The 25,724-nt window shown below is 48.3% G+C and overlaps 1 protein-coding gene across 1 annotated transcript in view; it reads right to left on the bottom strand.

Annotated features, from left to right (window-relative positions):
• Positions 1 to 25,724, bottom strand: part of MAP2K1 (mitogen-activated protein kinase kinase 1) — a 65,532-nt gene that overhangs the window by 25,404 nt on the left and 14,404 nt on the right. Inside the window, exons 2-5 of the mRNA XM_040342258.1 lie at positions 14,164 to 14,374; positions 10,896 to 11,042; positions 6,427 to 6,504; positions 4,990 to 5,041 (exon numbers count right to left, since the gene is read on the bottom strand). Of these exons, the coding sequence (XP_040198192.1) occupies positions 4,990 to 5,041; positions 6,427 to 6,504; positions 10,896 to 11,042; positions 14,164 to 14,374 (488 nt within the window). The remainder of the gene's footprint in view (positions 1 to 4,989; positions 5,042 to 6,426; positions 6,505 to 10,895; positions 11,043 to 14,163; positions 14,375 to 25,724) is intronic.

The raw sequence follows: 25,724 nt of genomic DNA on the forward strand, positions 1-25,724 counted from the left end.
AGTTAGCCCAATTTTTTTTTTTAGATTATGAAAGATAATGTTACGCCGAGTAAATTGATACCCAACATGTCACGCTTCAAAACTGCGCCCGCTCGTGGAATGTCGACAAACTTTTACCCTTAAAAATCTCCATAGGCGACGTTCATAAAAATTCTACTGGTTGCATGTCTTTAGTTACAGAGGAGGTCTAGGGCTAGAATTATTGCTCTCGCTCTACCGACCGATACCTCACATGTGTGGTTTAAACACCGCTTTCCTATGCGGGCGCCGCTCACGTTTGCGTTCGCTTCTGCGTGCGAGCTCGGCGGGACGGGGCGCGTTTAAAAAAAATTAAAAATGAAAGTTTTCTTATTTATTTTACACGGTTCTTTAAAAAAAAAAAAAAAAATGTTGTGTCACTTTTATTCCTAATACAAGGAATGTAAACATCCCTTGTAATAGAAAAAAAAAGCATGACAGGTCCTCTTACATATGAGATCCGGGGTCAAAAAGTCTTTAGATCTCATATATATATATTTACACTAAAATGCAATAAAAGAAAGTTGTAATTTGAAAAAAAAAAAAAAAAACTTTTTCTCTTTATTGCATTTTAGTGTAAATATATATATATGAGATCTAAAGACTTTTTGACCCCAGATCTCATATATAAGAGGACCTGTCATGCTTTTTTCTATTACAAGGGATGTTTACATTCCTTGTTATAGGAATAAAAGTGACAACATTTATTTTTTTTCCCCCCAAATGACAAAAATGTCCCTTTAGGAGCTATAGGTCGAATTAACGTTTTGACGTTGCTTCTGCCCTGCTATGGTATGGAGACGGGTGGGGGCCATCTTCCCCCCTCACTTGTCTCCACACCCAGCTACAGGAAAGACACGATCGCCTCCGCCGCTCCCGAAGGCTCCGGTAAACGGCGGAGGGCACGGGAGAGCGGCGGCCTTTCCTGCCACCCTTAAAAGTGATCTTGCGGCGAATCCGCCGCAGAGACACCATTATCGGAAACCGGACCGCTGACTGAAAAGGAGGATACCTGGGTTATGGTAGCAGCTGCTGCCATAACAGAAATATCCTGCTTCAAAGTGCTGACGTATATCGGCGGTCCGAAAGTGGTTAATGGGCACAAAAAAAAAAAAAAAAGATAATCGTTGGGACTTTGAGCCAAAAAAAAAGGACAAGAACTACCATATTTATCTGCGTATACCGCGCGTCGGTGTATAACGCGCACCCCAAAAACAAAAAAATTTAATTTTTCTGTGTCCATCGGCGGCCTTGTCCAGCGTCCGTCTGCGGCCCATTCAGCCTTGTGGGTGTCCATCTGCGGCTTTGGTGTCGTCCATCTGCTGTCTTGCCGGATTTCCTGTGTGTTCGGCTTCTCTCGCGGTCCTGCGGGCGGAGCAGAGCGTGGCCGAGCCTAGCCGAGTGCACTCGGCTCGGTCTATGTCGGCTTCTCTCGCGGTCCTGCGGGCGGAGCCGAGTGTGGCCTAGCCGATTGCGCAGTACACTCGGCTCGGTCTATGTCGGCTTCTCTTGGCTTCTCTCGCGGTCCTGCGGGCGGAGCAGAGAATGGCCGAGCCTAGCCGAGTGCGCAGTACACTCGGCTCGATCACTGTCGGCGGCGCGCAGAGACAGCGGGGGTCGGCGTATAACGCGCACCCACGATTTTCCCCTGATTTTAAGGGGAAAAAAGTGCGCGTTATACGCCGATAAATACGGTAGGTATATGTAAAAAAATACGAACAAAAAAATGCATAAATTTACGTCCACTGAACGATTTATCGGTCATTACATGATGGATCCATCTTTTTCTCTTACAGCCGAATGTTCGTTTTTTCGAAAATGGGTTCGGGCGATTTTTCGTATAGTGTGTGGCCGGCATAACGCCAAGCTGGAAATGTCACTTCCCCCGAGACCCAACCGCTTACGACAAAATGACGGAATACTGGATGGACTGGGAGGTTAATTGGCCCCAACACATATAATATATATGTGTGTGTGTGTGTGTGTGTGTGTGTGTGTGTGTGTGTGTGTGTGTGTGTGTGTGTGTGTGTGTGTGTGTGTGTGTGTGTGCGCGCGAGATGGGAACTTTAGATTGTAAGCTCTGAGGGCAGGGACTGACGTGACCTAATATGACGACAATACATAAATACCTAGAATAAAATAAAGTGCAGAACCCGAGTTCCGGCTCATTCCAAGATTAAGTCACAGTCCAGAACACTTAAGCCGGTTAAGTAATCTGTGTTTTATAGGCGAGTATTTTTCGGAAGCACGGCGTATAAATTATTAAAACTGAAGCGTATGCAGCGCTTGCATTAAAATATGTGTTTCTGGATGTGTCCAACATCCCCCACAGGAGCCATTTAGATGAATGAGGAGTTTAAGACTGATGATGCAATCCGAATCCTTCCTAGCAGGGCAACCCGTCATACAACACCCATGAGACACGTCTCCATACACCGAGCGATGGATGGGGGGGGGGGGGGGGGGGGGGGGGGGGGGGGGGGGATCAGTGCACACCAGGGACTACGGCTGGCCATACATTGTTCACATTTCAGCCGGTTGCCAATTCCCCGCTCCCCCCATTTACCTTTAGACCCCTTTCACACTGAAGCGTTTTTACAGCGTTTTAGCGGTAAAAATAGCGCTACTAAAAGCGCTATTAAAACGCTTATATAGATATATATATAAAAATAAAATAAATAAATAAATACACACACACACTTTCAAACCAAGGTTTTACTGTGTGTGTAACTTGGTTTGAGAGCGTTTTGCAAGACAAGCAAAATGGTTTAATACATGTTGCCTTGATATACAAGCAATGTCTTGATATACAAGTAGCGTCATGTCACAACTGACTATAAAAGAGAAGAGAGGATCCTCTATGTGTAGCAATATGGTTACATTTAATGAAGGGACAACATTTAGCAACTTATTGCTACTCTATAAAAAAAATGCTTTGATATACAAGTGCTTTGGATTACAAGCATGTTTCTGGAACGAATTACGCTCGCAATCCAAGGTTTACTAAATTATATATATATATATATATATATATATATATATATATATATATATATATATATATATATATATATATATAATATATATATATATATATATATATATATATATATATATATATATATATATATATATATATTTTTTTTTTTTATTAGGCTCCATGCACACTGGACGTTAAAATAATGTTCTAAAAACGCCAGTAGCTTTGCATTTTTAATGTTTTTTTGAATAGCGTTTTTTAGCATTTTTCCACATTAGCGTACTTTAGTGTTTTTTTTTACTTTTTTTTTTCCAATGGATCAAAAACGATAAGAAACAATGGCGAGACACATTTTTGAGCGTTTATTGCTCAAAATAAGCTGATCAACGATGGGTTTATCAGCGTTTCTCGTTTTTTTTTGTGGGTCGGGAAAATGCAAAAGTTTAGGATGTTCAGAAACAGCCCATAAAAAACGCCACTGCTGATAAACTTTCAAAAACTTCCACCAACCCAGGGCTGGGCCAATCCCTACAGCACCAACCCAGGGCTGGGCCAATCCCTACAGCACCAACCCAGGGCTGGGCCAATCCCTACAGCACCAACCCAGGGCTGGGCCAATCCCTACAGCACCAACCCAGGGCTGGGCCAATCCCTACAGCACCAACCCAGGGCTGGGCCAATCCCTACAGCACCAACCCAGGGCTGGGCCAATCCCTACAGCACCAACCCAGGGCTGGGCCAATCCCTACAGCACCAACCCAGGGCTGGGCCAATCCCTACAGCACCAACCCAGGGCTGGGCCAATCCCTACAGCACCAACCCAGGGCTGGGCCAATCCCTACAGCACCAACCCCAGGGCTGGGCAATCCCTACAGCACCAACCCCAGGGCTGGGCAATCCCTACAGCACCAACCCCAGGGCTGGGCAATCCCTACAGCACCAACCCCAGGGCTGGGCAATCCCTACAGCACCAACCCCAGGGCTGGGCAATCCCTACAGCACCAACCCCAGGGCTGGGCAATCCCTACAGCACCAACCCAGGGCTGGGCAATCCCTACAGCACCAACCCAGGGCTGGGCAATCCCTACAGCACCAACCCAGGGCTGGGCAATCCCTACAGCACCAACCCAGGGCGGGCAATCCCTACAGCACCAACCCAGGGCTGGCCAATCCCTACAGCACCAACCCAGGGCTGGCCAATCCCTACAGCACCAACCCAGGGCTGGCCAATCCCTACAGCACCAACCCAGGGCTGGCCAATCCCTACAGCACCAACCCAGGGCTGGCCAATCCCTACAGCACCAACCCAGGGCTGGCCAATCCCTACAGCACCAACCCAGGGCTGGCCAATCCCTACAGCACCAACCCAGGGCTAGGCAATCCCTACAGCACCAACCCAGGGCTGGGCAATCCCTACCGGCACCAACCCAGGGCTGGGCAATCCCTACCGCACCAACCCAGGGCTGGGCAATCCCTACCGGCACCAACCCAGGGCTGGGCAATCCCTACCGGCACCAACCCAGGGCTGGGCAATCCCTACCGGCACCAACCCAGGGCTGGGCAATCCCTACCGGCACCAACCCAGGGCTGGGCAATCCCTACCGGCACCAACCCAGGGTTGGGCAATCCCTACAGCACCAACCCAGGGCTGGGCAATCCCTACAGCACCAACCCAGGGCTGGGCAATCCCTACAGCACCAACCCAGGGCTGGGCAATCCCTACAGCACCAACCCAGGGCTGGGCAATCCCTACAGCACCAACCCAGGGCTGGGCAATCCCTACGGCACCAACCCAGGGCTGGGCAATCCCTACGGCACCAACCCAGGGCTGGGCAATCCCTACGGCACCAACCCAGGGCGGGCAGCAAGTCCTTTTATATTCAGTAAACATTCCAGGTGTGTTGCACCAAAGAATCACCTCGGTGACCTACAGACAGAAAAGGTGTGCTCTGAACTTGTATTTATAAAAGGAAACGTAGGTAGGTCCTTACCTCGGTGCATGATCTTATGTTTCTCCCGCAGGTAGGTCAGCCCTTTAATTACCTGTTATGTATAAAACAAAAAAGGAGAACATCCATCATTTGTACCGGCCTGATGACAACCCCCCCCCCCCCCCCCCCTGCATATTATCATACAAAGACCACAATCTTCAATAAAATCGATCTATAGTCACAATGTACAATCCTATATTCACTTCCACATTGTATTCCAATCATTTCTCCCCTCCTCCCATTAATCTGAACCATCTTGAAAAAAATTTTGAAGACTCCCACACATTTCCTTCCCTGAATTCTGTGACAGGTAGTCACTATGCCCTGCGAGTAGGCACTGCTGTGTCACACATTTCACAGAGCCTTTGTTCCATCAGATCAGGCGACACGTCAGATTTCTACACCCACAAAGAGAAATGCTTTGATAAGCAACAGCAGAGAAGCTGATCTGCAGGTGCTGCGCATGTCCTTCGGCACCCACCGATTGTCTGTAAACTACACAGAACGGGGGGGTCTGCCTATGTAAACAAAGCAGATCCCCCATTCTGACAGCAGGGGAGGGATGGATTCTGTGTTTCTGCAAAGCAGGGACCAGAATCAATTTCTTCTAGTAAAAGCACCTCCCACACAAACACTGGCTAGGCACACACTTATCCCTTTGATCGCCCCTGATGTTAACCTCCTTCCCAGCCAGTGCCATTAGTACAGTGACGGTGCCTATTTTTAGCACCGATCACTGTATTAGCGTCACTGGTTCCGAAAAAAAAGGTCAGTTTGTGTCCGACTGTCTTCCGCAATTTCGCAAGCAAGTCGCTGATCGTCACTATTACTATTATATAAAAAAAAATTATTCCATAAATATATCCCATAGTTTGTAGAAGCTATAACGTTCGCGTAAACCAATCAATATGCTTATTGGGATTTTATTTTTTTTGTTTCATAAAAGGGATTTTTTTTCTACCAAAAATATGTAGCAGACTACATAGTGGCCTAAATTGATGAAAACATTTGACTTAAATCTTTTTATGGGACATGTTTTTTAGCATAAAGTAAAAAGCTGCGTATGACGTCACCCGTGGCCATATTTCAGATTGCACTACTGTACCGAGCGCTCGTTATATGGACTTGTGACATTTGAACCACCATCTGGGCCACAGATCGGTCAGTGGAGCATCAATACCCCCGATTTGTGGTAATGTGCGGATAGACCCTGTGGGTCGTTTGTAGGAGGGGAGCAGATAGTGGTGGTGAAGGTGAAGGGGCAAGATGCACCTGGACACTTGCACGTCTCCTGAACACTTAAATACACAGCAGGATGATTACCTGTATATGGACTTTATGATTTTTTTTTTAATCTTCTATTAATCTTTTTGTTTATTATGATACCCGTCCTCTGCCTGCAGAGCTCGGAGGGACATACACGTGCACAATACTCACTGCAATGCTGACTTTCCCCAAAATTTTCTCTGGGATTTTTCCCGCTTTCTTCAACACCTGATCCAGTGAACCGCCATCCTGAAGGGAATGGAAATACCAGAATTAAATAACATTTTGTCAAGATCTTCTGAAAACACACAATAAGTCCACTCTGATCACTCCAACACAACTTTTTCTACAATGTACCAAGAAATCTGCGAGAAGAACGACGAAGGACGGAAGGAAGGAAGGACAAAAAGGACGAAGGAAGGAAGGACAAAAGGACGAAAGGAAGGAAGGAAGGACGGACAAAAAGGACGAAAGAAGGAAGAAAGGAAGGAAGAACAAAAAGGAAGAAGGAAGGAAGAACAAAAAGGACGAAGGAAAGAAGGAAGGAAAGAAAGAAAGAACAAAAGGACGAAGGGAAGGAAGGAAGGACAAAGGACGAAGGGAAGGAAGGAAGGAAGGAAGGACAAAGGACGAAGGGAAGGAAGGACGAGGGACGGACGAAGGACGCAGGGAAGGAAGGAAGGAAGGACAAAGGACGAAGGGAGGGACGGACGGACAAAAAGGAAGGAAGAACAAAAAGGACGAAAGAAGGAAGAAAAGAAGGAAGAAAGGAAGGAAGAAAAAGGAAGAAGGAAGGAAGGAAGGAAGGACAAAAGGACGAAAGGACGAAGGGAAGGAAGGACAAAGGGAAGGAAGGAAGGACAAAGGATGAAGGGAGGGAAGGAAGGAAGGAAGGAAGGACTGACAGACAAAAAGGACAAAGGAAGGAAGGAAGAAGGAAGGAAGGACAAAAGGACGAAAGAAGGAAGGAAGGACAAAAAGGACGAAAGAAGGAAGGAAGAACAAAGGACAAAGGAAAGAAAGAAAGAAAGAAAGAAAGAAAGAAAGAAAAGAAAAGAAAAGAAAGAAAGAAAGGACAAAAGGACGGAGGAAGGAAGGACAAAGGACAAAGGAAAGAAAGAAAGAAAGAAGGAAAGAAAGAAGGAAAGAAAGAAAGAAAGGACAAAAGGACGGAGGAAGGAAGGACAAAGGACAAAGGAAAGACATAAAGAAAGAAAGAAAGAAAGAAAGAAAGAAAGAAAGAAAGACAAAGGACGAAGGGAAGGAAGGAAGGAAGGAAGAACAAAGGACGAAGGGAAGGAAGGAAGGAAGGAAGGAAGAACAAAGGACGAAGGGAAGGAAGGAAGGAAGGAAGGAAGAACAAAGGACGAAGGGAAGGAAGGAAGGAAGGAAGGAAGGAAGGAAGGACAAAGGATGAAGGGAAGGAAGGACAAAAGGATGAAGGAAGGGAGAAGAAAGGAAAGAAGAACAAAAGAAGGAAGGAAGGAAGGAAGGAAGGAAGGACGGAGAAAAGGACGAAGGAAGGACGAAGGAAGGAAGGAAAGGACGAAGGAAGGAAGGAAAGGACGAAGGAAGGAAGGAAGAACAAAAAGGAAGAAGGAAGGACAAAGGAAGAAGGGAGGGAAGGAAGGACGGACGGACAGACAGACAAAAAGGACAAAGGAAGGAAGGAAGGAAGGAAGGAAGGAAGGAAGGAAGGAAGGAAGGAAAAACAAAAAGGAAGGAAGAAGGAAGGAAGGACAAAAGGACAAAAGAAGGAAGGAAGGAAGGAAGGAAGGAAGGAAGAACAAAGGACAAAGGAAAGAAAGAAAGAAGGAAAGAAAGAAGGAAAGAAAGAAGGAAAGAAAGAAGGAAAGAAAGAAGGAAAGAAAGAAGGAAAGAAAGAAGGAAAGAAAGAAGGAAAGAAAGAAGGAAAGAAAGAAGGAAAGAAAGAAAGAAAGAAAGAAAGAAAGGACAAAAGGACGGAGGAAGGAAGGACAAAGGACGAAGGGAAGGAAGGAAGGAAGGAAGGACAAAAGGACGAAAGAAGGAAGGAAGGAAGGAAGGAAGGAAGGAAGGACGAACAAAGGACAAAGGAAAGAAAGAAAGAAAGAAAAGAAAGAAAGAAAAGAAAGAAAGAAAGAAAGAAAGAAAGAAAGAAAGAAAGAAAGAAAGAAAGAAAGAAAGAAAGAAAGAAAGGACAAAAGGACGGAGGAAGGAAGGACAAAGGACGAAGGGGAGGAAGGAAGGACAAAGGACGAAGGGAAGGAAGGAAGGAAGGAAGGACAAAGGACGAAGGGAAGGAAGGAAGGAAGGACAAAAGAAGGAAGGAAGGAAGGAAGGAAGGACGGACAAAGGAAAGAAAGAAAGAAAGAAAGAAAGGACAAAAGGACGGAGGAAGGAAGGACAAAGGACGAAGGGGAGGAAGGAAGGACAAAGGAAAGGAAGGAAGGACAAAGGAAAGGAAGGAAGGACAAAGGACGAAGGGAAGGAAGGAAGGACAAAGGACGAAGGGAAGGAAGGAAGGACAAAGGACGAAGGGAAGGAAGGAAGGAAGGAAGGAAGGAAGGAAGAACAAAGGACGAAGGGAAGGAAGGAAGGAAGAACAAAGGACGAAGGGAAGGAAGGAAGGACAAAGGATGAAGGGAAGGAAGGACAAAAGGATGAAGGAAGGAAGGAAGAACAAAGGAAAGAAAAACAAAAGAAGGAAGGAAAGAAAAACAAAAGAAGGAAGGAAGAACGAAGGAAGGACGAAGGAAGGACGAACGAAGAACGAACGAAGGAAGGAAAGGACGAAGGAAGGAAGAAAAGGAAGAAGGAAGGAAAGGAGGTAGGAAGGAAGGAAAGGAGGTAGGAAGGAAGGAAAGGAGGTAGGAAGGAAGGAAAGGAGGTAGGAAGGAAGGAAAGGAGGTAGGAAGGAAGGAAGGGAGGTAGGAAGGAAGGAAGGAAGGAAGGAAGGAAAGGAGGTAGGAAGGAAGGGAAGGAGGTAGGAAGGAAGGAAGGGAGGTAGGAAGGAAGGAAGGGAGGTAGGAAGGAAGGAAGGAAGGAAAGGAGGTAGGAAGGAAGGAAGGACAAAGGACGAAGGGAAGGAAGGAAGGACAAAGGATGAAAGGAAGGAAGGACAAAGGATGAAGGGAAGGAAGGAAGGAAGGACAAAAGGATGAAGGAAGGAAGGAAGGAAGAACAAAGGAAAGAAAAACAAAAGAAGGAAGGAAGGAAGAACGAAGGAAGGACGAAGGAAGGACGAACGAAGAACGAACGAAGGAAGGAGGGAGGAAAGAACGAAGGAAGGAAGGAAAGGACGAAGGAAGGAAGAAAAGGACGAAGGAAGGAAGGAAAGGACGAAGGAAGGAAGGAAAGGACGAAGGAAGGAAGGAAAGGACGAAGGAAGGAAGGAAAGGACGAAGGAAGGAAGGAAAGGACGAAGGAAGGAAGGAAAGGACGTAGGAAGGAAGGAAAGGACGTAGGAAGGAAGGAAAGGACGTAGGAAGGAAGGAAAGGACGAAGGAAGGAAGGAAAGGACGAAGGAAGGAAGGAAAGGAGGTAGGAAGGAAGGAAAGGAGGTAGGAAGGAAGGAAAGGAGGTAGGAAGGAAGGAAGGAAGGAAGGAAAGGAGGAAGGAAGGAAAGGAGGTAGGAAGGAAAGGAAGGAAGGAAGGAAAGGAGGAAGGAAGGAAAGGAGGAAGGAAGGGAAGGAAGGAAAGGAGGAAGGAAGGAAGGAAGGAAAGGAGGAAGGAAGGAAGGAGAGGAAGGAAGGAAGGAAGGAAGGAAGGAAGGAAGGAAGGAAGGAAAGGAGGAAGGAAGGAAGGAGAGGAAGGAAGGAAGGAGAGGAAGGAAGGAAGGAAGGAAGGAAAGGAGGAAGGAAGGAAGGAAGGAAGGAAAGGAGGAAGGGAGGAAGGAAGGAAAGGAGGAAGGAAGGAAGGAAGGAAAGGAGGAAGGAAGGAAGGAAGGAAGGAAGGAAAGGAGGAAGGAAGGAAGGAAGGAAGGAAAGGAGGAAGGGAGGAAGGAAGGAAAGGAGGAAGGAAGGAAGGAAGGAAAGGAGGAAGGAAGGAAGGAAGGAAGGAAAGGAGGAAGGAAAGGAAAGGAAAGGAAAGGAAGGAAGGAAGGAAGGAAGGAAGGAAGGAAGGAAGGAAGGAAGGAAAGGAGGAAGGAAGGAAGGAAAGGAGGAAGGAAGGAAGGAAAGGAAAGGAAAGGAAAGGAAGGAAGGAAGGAAGGAAGGAAGGAAGGAAGGAAGGAAGGAAGGAAAGGAGGAAGGAAGGAAGGAAAGGAGGAAGGAAGGAAGGAAAGGAAAGGAAAGGAAAGGAGGAAGGAAGGAAGGAAAGGAAGGAAGGAAGGAAGGAAGGAAAGGGGAAGGAAGGAAAGGAAGGAAGGAAGGAAAGGAAGGAAAGGAAGGAAAGAAGGAAGGAAGGAAGGAAGGATGGATGGATGGATGGATATCAGAAGAAGGTACCTGTAGAAGCTCTATTTGCACTCTTCCACGGCTAATTACTTGTCCATTTAGAATGGGCAAAGCTCCAACACTTCCAGGTGGTGCCCAAGCTGGTCTTCTCTGCCCCCGCCCTCCAATATTCCCACTTATCCAATACTACTACGGGCTCCCCTCCATTATTCACAACCCTGCTCCAAACTGGTCATTCCCACACAGTCCTTATGGGTAACTCACCATATGCTCCATGCAGATACTGATCTCTCCATCACTGTAGAAAGCGCCATAAAAGCCCACAATGTAAGGGGAGTTGCACTCATGTAAAACCTGCAGTTCTCGGATAATCTGGCTCCTGATTGCCGGTTTTATCTCCAGGTGAATCAGCTGTAAGGGAAGCAAATGATAAAAATGAAGACCTGCAATGATAACTTTAACTGAACCTATTTATTTTGGTTGAACTAGATGGACGTGTGCGTTTTTATTTTTTGCGCTATAAACAGAAATAGAGCGACAATTTTGAAAAAAAAAAAAAAATAATAATATTTTTTCACTTTTTGCTATAATAACTATCCCCCCAAAAATCTATAAAAAAAATCCTCAGTTTAGGCCGATACGCATTCTACATTTTTTTGGTAAAAATAAACAAATTGCAATAAGTGTATATTGATTGGTTTGCGCAAAAGTTATAGAGTCTACAAAATAGAAGGTGGTTTTATAGAATTTTATTACTACATTTTTTTCTACTTGTTATGGCGGCCATCTGCGATTTTTATCGTGACTGCGACATTATGGCGGACACTTTTGGCGCCATTTTGGGACCACATTCATACAACGATCAGTGCTATAAAAATACACCGATTACTGTATAAGTGACTGGCAGTGAAGGGGTAAGGGGTTAACCACTAGGGGGCTAGGAAGAGGTTATGTGTGGCCTAGGGGAGACGCTTGTTTACACTTGCCTCTCCCCGTTCTGCAGCTCTGTAACCCGATCGCGGGACACCGGTGGCAGGGGTGGCCGCGTAAGGCGGGACTTTTAAAGGGACGTAAATATACGTTACTCTGCCCAGCCGTGCCATTCTGCCGATGTAGTGTCAGGTCTATAGATATTGGACATCAACACAATTCTAATCCTTTTGGCTCTATACACCACCACAATGGATTTGAAATGAAATGAACAAGATGTACTTTAACTGCTGCAGACTTTCAGCTTTAATTTGAGGGAATTTACATCCAAATCAGGTGAACGGTGTAGGAACTACAACAGTTTGTATATGTGCCTCCCACTTTATAAGGGACCAAAAGTAATGGGATAATTGGCTGCTCAGCTGCTCCATGGCCAGGTGTGTGTTATTCCCTCATTATCCCCATTTACAAGGAGCAGATAAACGGTCCAGAGTTCATTTCAAGTGTGCCATTTGCATTTGGAATCTGTTGCGGTCAACTCTCAATATGAGATCCAAAGAGCTATCACTATCAGTGAAGCAAGCCCATCATTAGGCTTAAAAAATAAAACAAACCCATCAGAGAGATAGCAAAAACATTAGGTGCGGCCAAATCAACTGTTTGGAACATCCTTAAAAAGAAAGAACGCACCGGTGAGCTCAGCAACACCAAAAGACCCGGAAGACCACAGAAAAACAACTGTGGTAGACATGGCCGTCTTAATAGCATCATGGGCCCCTGGGCAAAGTCATGCTCTGGGGCCCCTACAATAATGACAGTGCAGGTAAACAGACATTAAGTAGGTAGGAGGCAGACTGCATCCCCTTTGCATCTATCACCCTCAGTGCCCCCAATTTCAGGGCAGTGTGGGCTTATGGACCAGCTGCTTGGGGGAAAGTGCAGGGGCCCCCCATGCAGCTGGGGCCCCTGGGCATTGCCCAGGTGTGCCCTCTCATTAAGACAGCCCTGGTGGTGGATGGCCAAAGAATTCTTTCCCAGGTGAAGAAAACACCCTTCACAACAGTTGGCCAGATGAAGAACACTCTCCAGGAGGGAGGTCTATGTGTGTCAAAGTCACCAATCAAGAGAAGACTTCACCAGAGTGAATACAGAGGGTTCACCACAAGATGGAAAACCATTGGTGAGCCTGAAAAACAGGAAGGCCAGATTAGAGTTTGCCAAACAACATCTAAAAAAGCCTTCACAGTTCTGGAACAACATCCTATGGCCAGACGAGACCAAGATCAACTTGTACCAGAGTGATGGGAAGAGAAGAGTATGGAGAAGGAAAGGAACTTCTCATGATCCAAAGCATACCACCTCATCTGTGAAGCATGGTGGTGGTAGTGTCATGGCGTGGGCATGTATGGCCGCCAATGGAACCGCTTCTCTTGTATTTATTGATGATGTGACTGCTGACAAAAGCAGCAGGATGAATCCTGAAGTGTTTCGGGGATTATTATTATCGGCTCATATTCAGCCAAATGCTTCAGAACTCATTGGACGGGGCGTCACAGTGCAGATGGACAATGACCCGAAGCATACTGCGAAAGCAACCAAAGAGTTTTTTAACCCCTTAAAGCAGATGGGCGTATATATATACGTCCCCGCCTTCTAGCGAGTGGGGGGTCCGATCGAGACCCCCCTGCTGCGTGCGGCAGGCGGATTCCCTCGGGGAGCGATCCGGGACGACGGCGCGGCTATTCGTTTATAGCCGCTCCGTCGCGATCGCTCCCAGAGGCTGAAGAACGGGGAGAGCCGTGTGTAAACACGGCTTCCCCGTGCTTCACTGTGGCGGCTGCATCGATCGAGTGATCCTTTTTATAGGGAGACTCGATCGATGACGTCAGTCCTACAGCCACACCCCCCTACAGTTGTAAACACACACTAGGTGAACCCCAACTCCTTCAGCGCCCCCTGTGGTTAACTCCCAAACTGCAACTGTCATTTTCACAATAAACAATGCAATTGAAATGCATTTTTTGCTGTGAAAATGACAATGGTCCCAAAAATGTGTCAAAATTGTCCGAAGTGTCCGCCATAATGTCGCAGTCACGAGAAAAAAAAAAAAAAAAAAAAAAAAAAATCGCTGGTCGCCGCCATTAGTAGTAAAAAAATAAAAAATAAATAAAACTATCCCCTATTTTGTAAACGCTATAAATTTTGCGCAAACCAATCAATAAACGCTTATTGCGTTTTTTTTACCAAAAATAGGTAGAAGAATACGTATCGGCCTAAACTGAGGGAAATTTTTTTTTTTATATATGTTTTTGGGGGATATTTATTATAGCAAAAAGTAAAAAATATTGAATTTTTTCTCAAAATTGTCGCTCTATTTTTGTTTATAGCGCAAAAAATAAAAACCACAGAGGTGATCAAATACCACCAAAAGAAAGCTCTATTTGTGGGGGAAAAAAGGACGCCAATTTTGTTTGGGAGCCACGTCGCACGACCGCGCAATTGTCTGTTAAAGCGACGCAGTGCCGAATTGTAAAAACCCCTTGGGTCATTTAGCAGCATATTGGTCCGGTCCTTAAGTGGTTAAAGATACTTGAGGACCTACCTTTCTAGCCATGATTAAGCTGGTGGGCTTGTGTGAAACCTTGAAGACCACGCCACCGTTACCGGCTCCAAGTTCAGAAACTTTCTCAAAGTCGTCATCTCTCAGCTCCCCAACTTTCTGCTTCTGGGTAAGAAAAACCTCCAGGCGCTTCCTCTGCTGCTCATCCAGTTCCAGCTCCTCCAACTTCTTCTGAAGAGCTTCGAGATTTGTCCTGCAAGAACAGAAACATGTCAGATGAAAAGCAGCAACCTACAGGGGGGATGCAAATGTAACCTCATTTACTGTAATAGAGAGTTCTTATTCTGAACTGCGAATCGTAACGTGTAACTAACACTTTAGAACAGTGGTGGGCAACTAACTTGATATGGTGGGCCTCAAGTGTGCCCCCCCCCCCCCCCCCCAACACCACCGATATGCATAGTCAAGACTACAGCCACATACGCTCTTTCCTTGCCTCCCTCGGCTTGCTCTCCACCATTTCTGGGCTCCAAGCCTCGGTCTAAACCTGGTCCCCCTAAACGCCGTGACGTCGCGCCCGGAAGTCCCACGTCTGTTGGTTCCCATTGGTGCTGCTTGTTTTTTTCCCTCCTGGCTATGTTTTCTACCCACGGCCAGATGGCCAGAGACTAGGGACACGATACAAGAGATGGTCAGAGACTGGGGACACGATACAAGAGATGGTCAGAGACTGGGGACACGATACAAGAGATGATCAGAGACTGGGGACACGATACAAGAGATGGTCAGAGACTGGGGACACAAATTTGTGTTGGAAGGGGAATTTTTTTGAGGAAGTGGTGCTAGGAGGGGAAAATTGGAGAAAAGGATTTGTGCTAGAAGGGATTAATTGCTGGGGGGTGGGCAAACATTTCTCTTGGGTGGGGAGATTTGTACTGGAATGGGGGGAATTTATACTTTGGGGGGGAGGGGGGCAAGTATTCCAGCTTAAAAAAAAATCCTTGGGGGGGGTGGATTTTTGACACATAATGCTCATAAATCTGGGGGGGCGCAGTTTGGCATATATTCGTCCTGGTCTCCAAGTGACCTTGTCCTGGCACTGCATACATACACCGTTCAAAGCTGGACCAATGTAATTATGTAGGCAAGTCTCATTTTCAGCTCAACAATGTGCCACAGAAGGGCATGGAAAGGGCATAATCATACAAGACGCACAAGTCTGAGTCCAGCCCCCTGCTACCCAACCTGTGGCCCCTTAGTATATGATGTGATGCCCTCCGACCTCAGCAGTCAGTAGCGGGAACATTGATTAGGGCAATAGCATAGATCTCTACCAGCCTCATGTAACATCTTCCCAGTTACTTATTGTCTTCTGAAGCATCTCTCCGCCAACAATGTATCCTATCCTCACTCTCCGACCCTTGTTTCCTTTATTAGATCTTCGACAGAGCTTCTGGCCTTCATACGTTCCTAGAAATGAATGGAGCCCGCGCCCCACCAGCCGCGCACTGCCGCCTGAAGCCCGCGCCCCACCAGCCGCCTACTGCCGCCCGCGCCCCGCCAGCCGCGCACTGCCGCCCGCGCCCCGCCAGCCGCGCACTGCCGCCCGCGCCCCGCCAGCCGCGCACTGCCGCCCGCGCCCCGCCAGCCGCGCCCCGCCAGCCGCGCACTGCCGCCCGCGCCCCGCCAGCCGCGCACTGCCGCCCGCGCCCCGCCAGCCGCGCACTGCCGCCCGCGCCCCGCCAGCCGCGCACTGCCGCCTGGAGCCTGCGCCCCGCCAACCGCGCACTGCCGCCTGGAGCCCGCGCCCCGCCAGCCGCGCACTGCCGCCTGGAGCCCGCGCCCCGCCAGCCGCGCACTGCCGCCTGGAGCCCGCGCCCCGCCAGCCGCGCACTGCCGCCTGGAGCCCGCGCCCCGCCAGCCGCGCACTGCAGCCTGAAGCCCGCGCCCCACCAGCCACGCACTGCCGCCTGAAGCCCGCGCCCCACCAGCAACGCAGTGAGTGGAGCCCACGCCCCACCAGCAAAGCAGTGAGTGGAGCCCGCCCCCCACCAGCAAAGCAGTGAGTGGAGCCCGCCCCCCACCAGCAAAGCAGTGAGTGGAGCCCGCCCCCCACCAGCAAAGCAGTGAGTGGAGCCCGCCCCCACCAGCAAAGCAGTGAGTGGAGCCCGCGCCCCCACCAGCAAAGCAGTGAGTGGAGCCCGCGCCCCCACCAGCAAAGCAGTGAGTGGAGCCCGCGCCCCCACCAGCAAAGCAGTGAGTGGAGCCCACGCCCCCACCAGCAAAGCAGTGAGTGGAGCCCGCGCCCCCACCAGCAAAGCAGTGAGTGGAGCCCGCGCCCCCACCAGCAAAGCAGTGAGTGGAGCCCGCGCCCCCACCAGCAAAGCAGTGAGTGGAGCCCGCGCCCCCACCAGCAAAGCAGTGAGTGGAGCCCGCGCCCCCACCAGCCACGCAGTGAGTGGAGCCCGTGCCCCACCAGCCATGCCTTGCATCAGACTTTTTTTTTAGCCGATCCTTCTGCAGAGCATCTCCTCTTTTCAATATTTTGCCATGCAGATTGTTTTCCCTTCCCGTTCACGTGTCTGCAATACAAAGCGGGTACAGCGTGGGTACAGCGTGGGCACGCCATCCACCCCCTCAATCCTGTCAAATCATTTCACATCCAGCGACTCCATCGCTACGTCTCCACCTCTCTCTAAAAAATCATCATTCACCTCCTATCCTTCGTACATTGAATACACGTGTTTTGGCGAGTCGTGCGCTGCCCACCAATATATTTATACCCATTATGTCCATCTATCAAATAGGAGGTTTTAGGTTTGTTTTTTTTCTCTCATCTGTGTACAGACAACGGAGTGTTAATGGGTTCTGTAGGAGGAGAGATAATTTCAGAGTATTATTTATAAAGATTCAGCTCTTTTGAAAGGGTTTTGTTGCTAAGCAACCGGAAATAACAAGTATATCCTTGCACCATGGTCCCCCCCCCCCCCCACCTCTTTCGGCTGTCACGGTTTCCAACATGCGTCTTACTGCTCGCATCACCTGGCGTTTGAAGGGGGGGAAAAAAATCCAGAAAAACAAGCAACAGATTTCAGGAAACATTCATGTAGAACTCGGTATAAAAACCTTATATGGACACTAAATACAATGTATCAGTTCACATATATGTTTATTCTATATCAGGGTTTGACAAATTTGCTTGGAATCTAGGAGCCAGGTAAAAAAGTTAGGAGCCAGAAAACGCGCCCCATCCCGACGAGCTTGCGCGCAGAAGCGAACACATACGTGACCAGCGCCCCCATATGTAAACGGGGTTCAAACCACACACGTGAGGTATCGCCGCGATTGGTAGAGCGAGAGCAATAATTCTAGCCCTAGACCTCCCTCTGTAACTCAAAACATGCAACCTGTAGATTTTTTTTAAACGTCGCCTATGAAGATTTTAAAGGGTAAAAGTTTGTCTGCATTCCACGAGCGGACGCAATTTTGAAGCGTGACATGTTGGGTATGAATTTACTCGGCGTAACATTATCTTTCATAATATTAAAAAAAAAAATGGGGATAACTTTACTATTGTCTTATTTTTTTATTAAAAAAAGTGTAATTTTTTCACCAAAAAAGTGCGCTTGTAAGACCGCTGCGCAAATACGGCATGACAAAAAGTATTGCAACGTTTGCCATTTTATTCTCTAGGGTGTTAGGATAAAAAATATATATAATGTTTGGGGGTTCTAATTAGAGGGAAGAAGATGGCAGTGAAAATAGTGAAAAATGACATTAGAATTGCTGTTTAACTTGTAATGCTTAACTTGTAATACCAACGGCCACCACCAGATGGCGCCAGCTCACATCTGGTGGTAATAACTTGTAATACCAACGGCTCACCACCAGATGGCCCCAGCTCAAAAAAAAATTTTTTTTTATTTTTTTTGCCCCCCCTTCCAAGCCAAGTCGCCAGGGCCCCATTTCTAGTCGCCATGGCGACCGGGATTTGTCGAGCCCTGTTATATATATATATATATATATATATATCTTTTTTTTTTATTAGTTATTTTAAGTATCAGGAAGGACATCAGCTTAGAATAAAAAAAAAAAAAAAAACACACACCCCTCTAAAATCCCAGCTACATCCATCAACTCTTATTATATTCCCCTTGACATATAAATGCAAACAATACATCTATCTCCCTTTACTTGCTCCCTTATAGTCCAACTCTTCTAGCAGTATTAAGCAAAAAGCAAACATATATTGCAGCTTCCCAATTCTTAGATGTGACGGCTGCATTTGTTTTATTTTTCTAGGCTTTCCTTCCTTTATTTACAACTGCTGATCCAGCCAGCACGTCTGTTGTCTATCAACAGAACAAGCTCTCCTGTAGATGTAGCAGTTACCCACTGACGGGATGCCGTTCCTCCCACAGACACCAACGATAGAGGGGCGCCGTTCCTCCCACCGACACCACTGATGGGGGCGCCGTTCCTCCCACCAATGGGGGGCCACCGTTCCTCCCACCGATACCAACGATGGGGGCCGCCGTTCCTCCCACCGATACCAACGATGGGGGGCACCGTTCCTCCCACCGATACCAACGATGGGGGGCACCGTTCCTCCCACCGATACCAACGATGGGGGGCACCGTTCCTCCCACCGATACCAACGATGGGGGGCACCGTTCCTCCCACCGATACCAACGATGGGGGGCACCGTTCCTACCAACGATGGGGGGCACCGTTCCTCCCACCGATACCAACGATAGGGGGCACCGTTCCTCCCACCGATACCAACGATAGGGGGCACCGTTCCTCCCACCGATACCAACGATAGGGGGCACCGTTCCTCCCAACGATAGGGGGCACCGTTCCTCCCACCGAAACCAACGACGGGGCGCAATTCCTCCCACCGATACCAACGACGGGGTGCAATTCCTCCCAACGATGGGGGCACGATTCCTCCCACCGATACCAACGACGGGGGCACCATTCCTCCCACGGATACCAACGACGGGGGCACCGATCCTCCCACCGATACCAACGACGGGGGCACCGATCCTCCCACCGATACCAACGACAGGGGCACCATTCCTCCCACCGATACCAACAACGGGGGCACCATTCCTCCCACCGATACCAACGACGGGGCGCAATTCCTCCCAACGATGGGGGCACCATTTCTCCCACCGATACCAACGATGGGGGCACCATGCCTCCCACCGATACCAACGATGGGGGCACCATTTCTCCCACCGATACCAACGATGGGGGCACCATGCCTCCCACCGATACCAACGAAACACAAAGCCAGAGACTTGAGAAAGAAGCCTTGGAGCTCTGAAACATGAAGCTTGAGAAAGGAGCATTTTAGCTCCAAAATGTGTAGCCACGCCTCCCATTGCGCCCCCTTAATGCCATCTACCTATTAATACTTTCTGCATCACTGACCGGGGACAATCACTTTGCTGGCTGCATGCTTGATAGAGGATGAAATATCCAAAATGTTAATAAAGGCAGAGTTTGCCCAGCAACTGGTATTTTTAGAGTGGCCAGCATAGCAGCCTCCATATTTCTCGCAGTACAGGTTCCCTTGATGAGCCGTCCATACTAAAAAACAATGTGAGGTGCATTATAGCGCAAGTAAGGCCCCATACTCACGAGCAAACATGTCTGCTGAAACTGGCCCGCAGGCCAGTTTCAGCAGACATGTTTGGTCGTGTGTGGGCGCGAGCGGGCCGAATTCCAGCAAACATTTGCCCGCCGGGCCTTTTCCCAGCAGACAAATATTCCTGGACTTGTTTTAAAACAGTCCGCTGGAATTCTGCCCGCTCGGACATGTACGGTCGTCAGTACAGACCTACCGTACATGTCCAGGCGCCCGCCGTCCCTCACATGCGTCGAATGACTTCGACGCATGCGTGGAAGCATTTTAAAGGCGGGCCGCCCACGTCGCCGCGTCATTGTCGCGGCGACACCGCGGACACGCCCCGCGTATTGTTTACGCGCGGACTTCTGTACGATGGTGTGTACAACCATCGTACAGAAGCCCTCTGGCAGACATGTATGGTGGAAACGGTCCGACGGACCGCTTTCACCATACATGTTTGGTCGTGAGTACCCGGCCTTAGATTCACCAATAATAGGTTGGCTACACACTGCAATGGATGATAAACGCATGGCTTGTTTTTCTTAGAACACCATAACACACAGTATATGCCTTGGGGTGCCCCATGGTGTGTTGGGCTCCACTGTACAATACGTTGGGGGTGTCAGTCGCAACAAATGTATCGCAATGCATATAAAGCAGGTGCGTTGCTATGAATTGTTTTAGCTCGCAATTGTCATAAGTGTGAATGGGTCCCTTATTAGCACAAGGAATGTCCCCTGCTAAAAAAGCACACCTAGCCCAACAACGGCTCAGTACACGCGTCTTCTCATCGCCACAATGCAAAGCAAGGAAATCCTTTTTTGCATATTATGCAAAATCTTTTTTTTTCAGCTCGAAAAACATGCCCGAAAAATGCCCAACAAGCAAAATCCTATTCAAGCAAAACGCCTGAAGCTCAAAAAAGTACATGGTCTTCTTGTGGGCAGATAACAGGCGTTTTTCTGCTTTTTACACTGGTGACCTTTTGACCTATACAAAAAATAAAAAAAACGCACAACTTTCTGCCTAAAAATTTAATTCTCAAGGGTAGAGGTTGACCGATATGGGTTTTTCTCTGGCCGATGCCGATATTTAGAAATCTGGGTGGCCGATATATGATGCCGATTTTTGCGGCCGATATTTTAGGCCGATTGTTTTATTTTTTTTGGTGGCACTGGCTCGTGGCACTGGATAGCACTAACTGGCACTGGAAGATGGCCCTAGCAGAAGGCACTGGCAGGTTGCACTGGATGGCACTAGCATATGGCACTGGCAGGTGGCACTAATTGGCACTGGCAGGTGGCACTAATTGGCACTGGCAGGCGACATTGGCAAGTGGCACTGGTTTGCACTGACTGGCAGGTGGCACTAGTTAGCACTGGTTGGCATTGGCAGGTGGCACCGATGGCTTAGTTGGTACTGGTAGGTGGCACTGGATCGCACTGGCAGGTGGCACTGGATGGAAGGTGGCACTGGCAGATGGCACTGGATGGAAGGTGGCACTAATTGGCACTGGATGGTAGCACTGGTATTGCCACTGGTGCAAAAGAAAAATGGTATCACCCCCCTCAGTACAGACCTCCTCTCCCTCCAGTATAGACACCAGAGAGCGGCGTGTGTCCCACGAGCGCGGGCCCCTCCTCCTCCGTAGGCGTAAACAGAGGAGCGCCGCCGCACTGGGTGTACCAAGATGGGCGGGGCTCCGGAGCTAGGCTGAAGCCGCAGTCTTTAATGATGCTGTGCCTGCGGCGGCATCAGCATAGCGGCCATGTAAAATATCGGCCTAATTTGGATAAAAATCGGCCGATGCAGATTTCTCCAAAACTGCCAAATATCGGCCTGCCGATATATCGGCCTGCCGATATAGCGGACGACCTCTACTCAAAGGGTGAAAGCAGCCTAAAAGGAGGGGTAGACAAGAGAGACAGAAATCGCTTGTACAAATCATTAGCAAGGCTGCATTCACACCCGAGCGTAGCGTTTTCAGGCAGAAAGTCATTAGATTTTGCCACGATCTTCAGGCTTCAATCTACAAAACGCTCAGGTGTGAGCGGGGCCCAAGACCTCATCTGGAATATACAGTTCAGTTTTGGGCCCCAGTTCTCAAAAAAGGATATCAGGGAACTGGAGAAAGTGCAGAGAAGAAAGTGCCGATACTGAATACCGATACTTTTTTTTAAATGTGTCCCCAAATGCAGCCCTGTCCCCCCCCACATATGCAGCCATGTCCCCCCACATATGCAGCCATGTCCCCCCACATATGCAGCCATGTCCCCCCACATATGCAGCCATGTCCCCCCACATATGCAGCCATGTCCCCCCACATATGCAGCCATGTCCCCCCATACCTAGATGCCGCCGCATGGGTTAAACAGCGTGCGGGGAACATCACAGCTTTCATTTGAATAGCTGTAGTATTCCCCGCTGCGTATAGACACTCCCCCTTGCTGGTGATTGGACAGATCCCGAGCAAGGGGGAGTGTCTATACGCGGCGCGGCGGGAAATACTAAAGCTATTCAAATGAAAGCTGTGATATTCCCCACACGCCGTTTAACCCATGCGGCGGCGGCGTTTTTGCGGTATGCGACGGGGTCGGCGGCGGCATTCGTTGCGGCGGTGGGTGGGTTTAGCAAGTATTCTATTTAGGTATCCGGGGTATTTGCGGGAGTACAAGTGTACTCCCGCAAATACTCGGTATCGGTCCCGATACCGGTATCGGTATCGGGACAACCCTACTGGATACTAAAATGTATAACACCAGGGATGGTGGATCCAGGGACTATCCAAGTCCGGATTCACCACCCAGAGCAAATTGGATCATGCTTTATTGTTGTTTTTTTGGGGGAGGCGTGGAGGGGGGGGGGGGGTTCTCTACTTCCTCTGGATCAACTTTAGATATAGGATTATGTATATGGAGGATCTCTATTGGTTGAACTTTGTGTCATTTTTCAACTACGTACCAATAGGCTTCCAGCAGATGAACACACGGGGCCCCTTTAAATGTAGCTCGCTTTCGAAATTTGTTACACGGCCAAGAAGCAGAAGAAGAAAAAAAAGAAGTGCAATGTGCGTGCTGCTTGGCGAAGTGCCAGATACTGGACGTGTTGTTATATGAAAGACGGCTTCATATTGAAGAGCTCATACCCTTTTAGATTGTTTTAAAATAAGAGCTGGCCGTATCCCGAAATGCACAAAACATTAATGGATACAAATTTTGTTTAACGTCTAAGCCATGGGTGCTCAACCTGTGGCCCACCAGCTGTTGCAGAACTACAAGTTCCATCATGCCTCTGCCTTTGGGAGTCATGCTTGTAACTGCCAGCCTTCCAATGCCTCATGGGACTTGTAGTTCTGCAACAGCTGGAGGGCCACAGGTTGAGCACCCATGGTCTAGGCCAGGGGTCTCCAAACATTCTAAACAAAGGGCCGGTTTATTGTCCTTCAGACTCTTGGAGGGCCGGACTTTGGCCAGCGGGGGTTGGAAACTTTCCTGGCATCAGTGGGACTAAACATCTGCTATTAGTGGAGGAATATTGTGCCCCATCGTTGGTATCATAGGGAGGAATAGTGCCCCATTAATGGTGTTAGTGGGAGAAATGGTGCTCCACTGTCGGTGTCAGATGGCAGAATAGTGTCTTGTATCAGTGGGAGGGATAGTGCTCCAAGGGCCGGATAAAGGCAAGTAAAGGGCTGCATCCGGCCCTCGGGCCGCAGTTTGGAGACCACTGGTCTAGGCCATCCACGAAAGTTATCACCTTGACAGGAGCATCTTCCGATGAGAAGGGTTGAGAAAAAATAAATAAAAAATAAATCGCCATGCAAGTTCACTGCAGTTAGCTAAGGAAGTAGAAGGCCAAACTGGGGCGATTGTTTCCCGTGTCACAATACGACGTACACTGCAGAGGAATGGCATGCATGGGTGACGTCCACGAAGGACGCCTCTTCCAAAGCCCGTGCACAAAAAAGCCTGCCTAGAATTTGTGCAAACAGTCAAGGACAACCACAAAAAAAAGACTAGTAGAGACAAAAATTTGCGCGGACAAATTGTCAGAGGAAATCCATGGGATAAACCATATGTAGATTTATTGTTACCATCTCACGAGTTAAAAACAGTTAATAATGTTAAAAATCTCCTTGTGATCGGAGCCTGAATACTGGATAGTAACCAGCGCCCTACCCCAACCCTAGCGACCTGAGGTGTGCCGTGGTCGCCCGTGAGGGTACGCCTAAAAGAGGGCATACCCTATGAAGAAGTAGTTAAAAAGGGGGACGGGTGGGTGGGCACCCGGAAGCAGCACCGACGCGTGCTGGGAGAAGAGGGCGAGCATAAGAAGCCCCACGCTCCCCCCACAAACCCAGGCAAGCCAATGGCTAGCCTTAACACTTGCATAGATGAATGACAAACAACTTGATCCCTACTGTGGTGGTACCTTATGGAGACAGCCAGGGTTGAACTGGCTTGTTGAGGGGTTCGCTGCGATGGTAGAACCCTCATGCAACCCTACGGGATGCACTGAAGTGGGAGGGGGGTGGGGGGGACTATGTGGAGACCCAGCTCTTATGGCCCGGGAGGAGATGTAAAACCCAGACCGTGACCACCAACCGAATCCCCGTGGTAGATAGCAGCAAGGCTAGCAAGCCGTGGGTGGAGAGGGGGCCAGGAGACAGCTGAAACACCATCCAATAGGAACCAGTGGACGGAAACTCACGAGCGTGACGTCAAAAGGCTCAGGGAGACCGAATCCAAAGCGAGGCTTGGAGCACAAGTTGGTGGAGAGCAAACCGGGGTTGCTTTAGCTTGTTTGTTTTTTAACTTCCAGGTCCATCCACGAAAGTTATCACCTCGACAGGAGCATCTTCTGATGAGAAGGGTTGAAGAAAAACCCCATGCAAGTTCACTGCAGTTAGCTAAAGAGGTAGAAAGCCAAAATGGGGCGATTGTTTCCCGTGACACAATACGACGTACACTGCAGAGGAATGGCTTGCATGGGTGTTGACGTGTCGTCCACGAAGGACACCTCTCCTAAAGCCCACCTAGAATTTGCCAGGGCCCATGCTGAAAAAGAAGACTACTGGGACTCTGGAGTGACGAGACCAAGATAAATGTTATTGGAACTGATGGCTTCAAAACTGTATGGCGTCGCAAAGGTGAGGAGCACAAAGAAAAATACTTGGTGCCTACTGTGAAACATGGTGGTGGCAGTGTCCTTCTGTGGAGCTGCATGAGTACTGCTGGTGTCGGGGAGCTGTATTTCATTGATGGGATCATGAATTCACAGATGTACTGCTCTATATAGAAATAGTGCGCCACCATCACTCCGTGCCCTTGGTCATTGTGCACTTTTCCAACATGACAATGATCCAAAACGCACATCTAAGGCCACTGTTGCATTTCTGAAGGAGAACCGGGTGAAAGATTCTTTGGCCAAGCATGTCTCCTGATCTGAACCCAATCGGGGGAACACCTTTGAGGAATTCTGAAGAAACACGCATCACTTTCCATCCAGGCTCTAAAATATTGGTCGTCCTCGAGGCATGGAAAAAGGCCGAAGTCGTCAACTTGTCCCTTCCATGCCTAGGAGACTTGGTGCTCTCCTCATGGAGGTCATACAAAATACTAGATGGAGGAGCTTTTGTTGTGGGGTGTACTCATTTTTGCATCAACTAATTTGAGTAAAACTGAAGATTTTGTAATCAAAGTTCTTTTATTAACCCTACTTTTATGTAATGAGCTAAACAAATGTTCTATAAAAATTTGGGCAAAATTTTGGAAATTGTTCTTGTGTTTATTGAGAGATTTATTACAATCTTACTTTTCAAAAGAGGTGTACTCATTTATGCTGAGCGCTCTAACTTTAGCGTTTATTTTAGTTTTTTTACTGAACTGTTGCGTTTTTGTGTGACAGAAAAAAACAACTGGAACTACCAATATTTTATCCTCTAGGGCTGAAATCTCGAAACTAC

The sequence above is a fragment of the Rana temporaria genome, chromosome 3, assembly GCF_905171775.1.
Source record: "Rana temporaria chromosome 3, aRanTem1.1, whole genome shotgun sequence".
Classification (NCBI taxonomy): domain Eukaryota; kingdom Metazoa; phylum Chordata; class Amphibia; order Anura; family Ranidae; genus Rana; species Rana temporaria.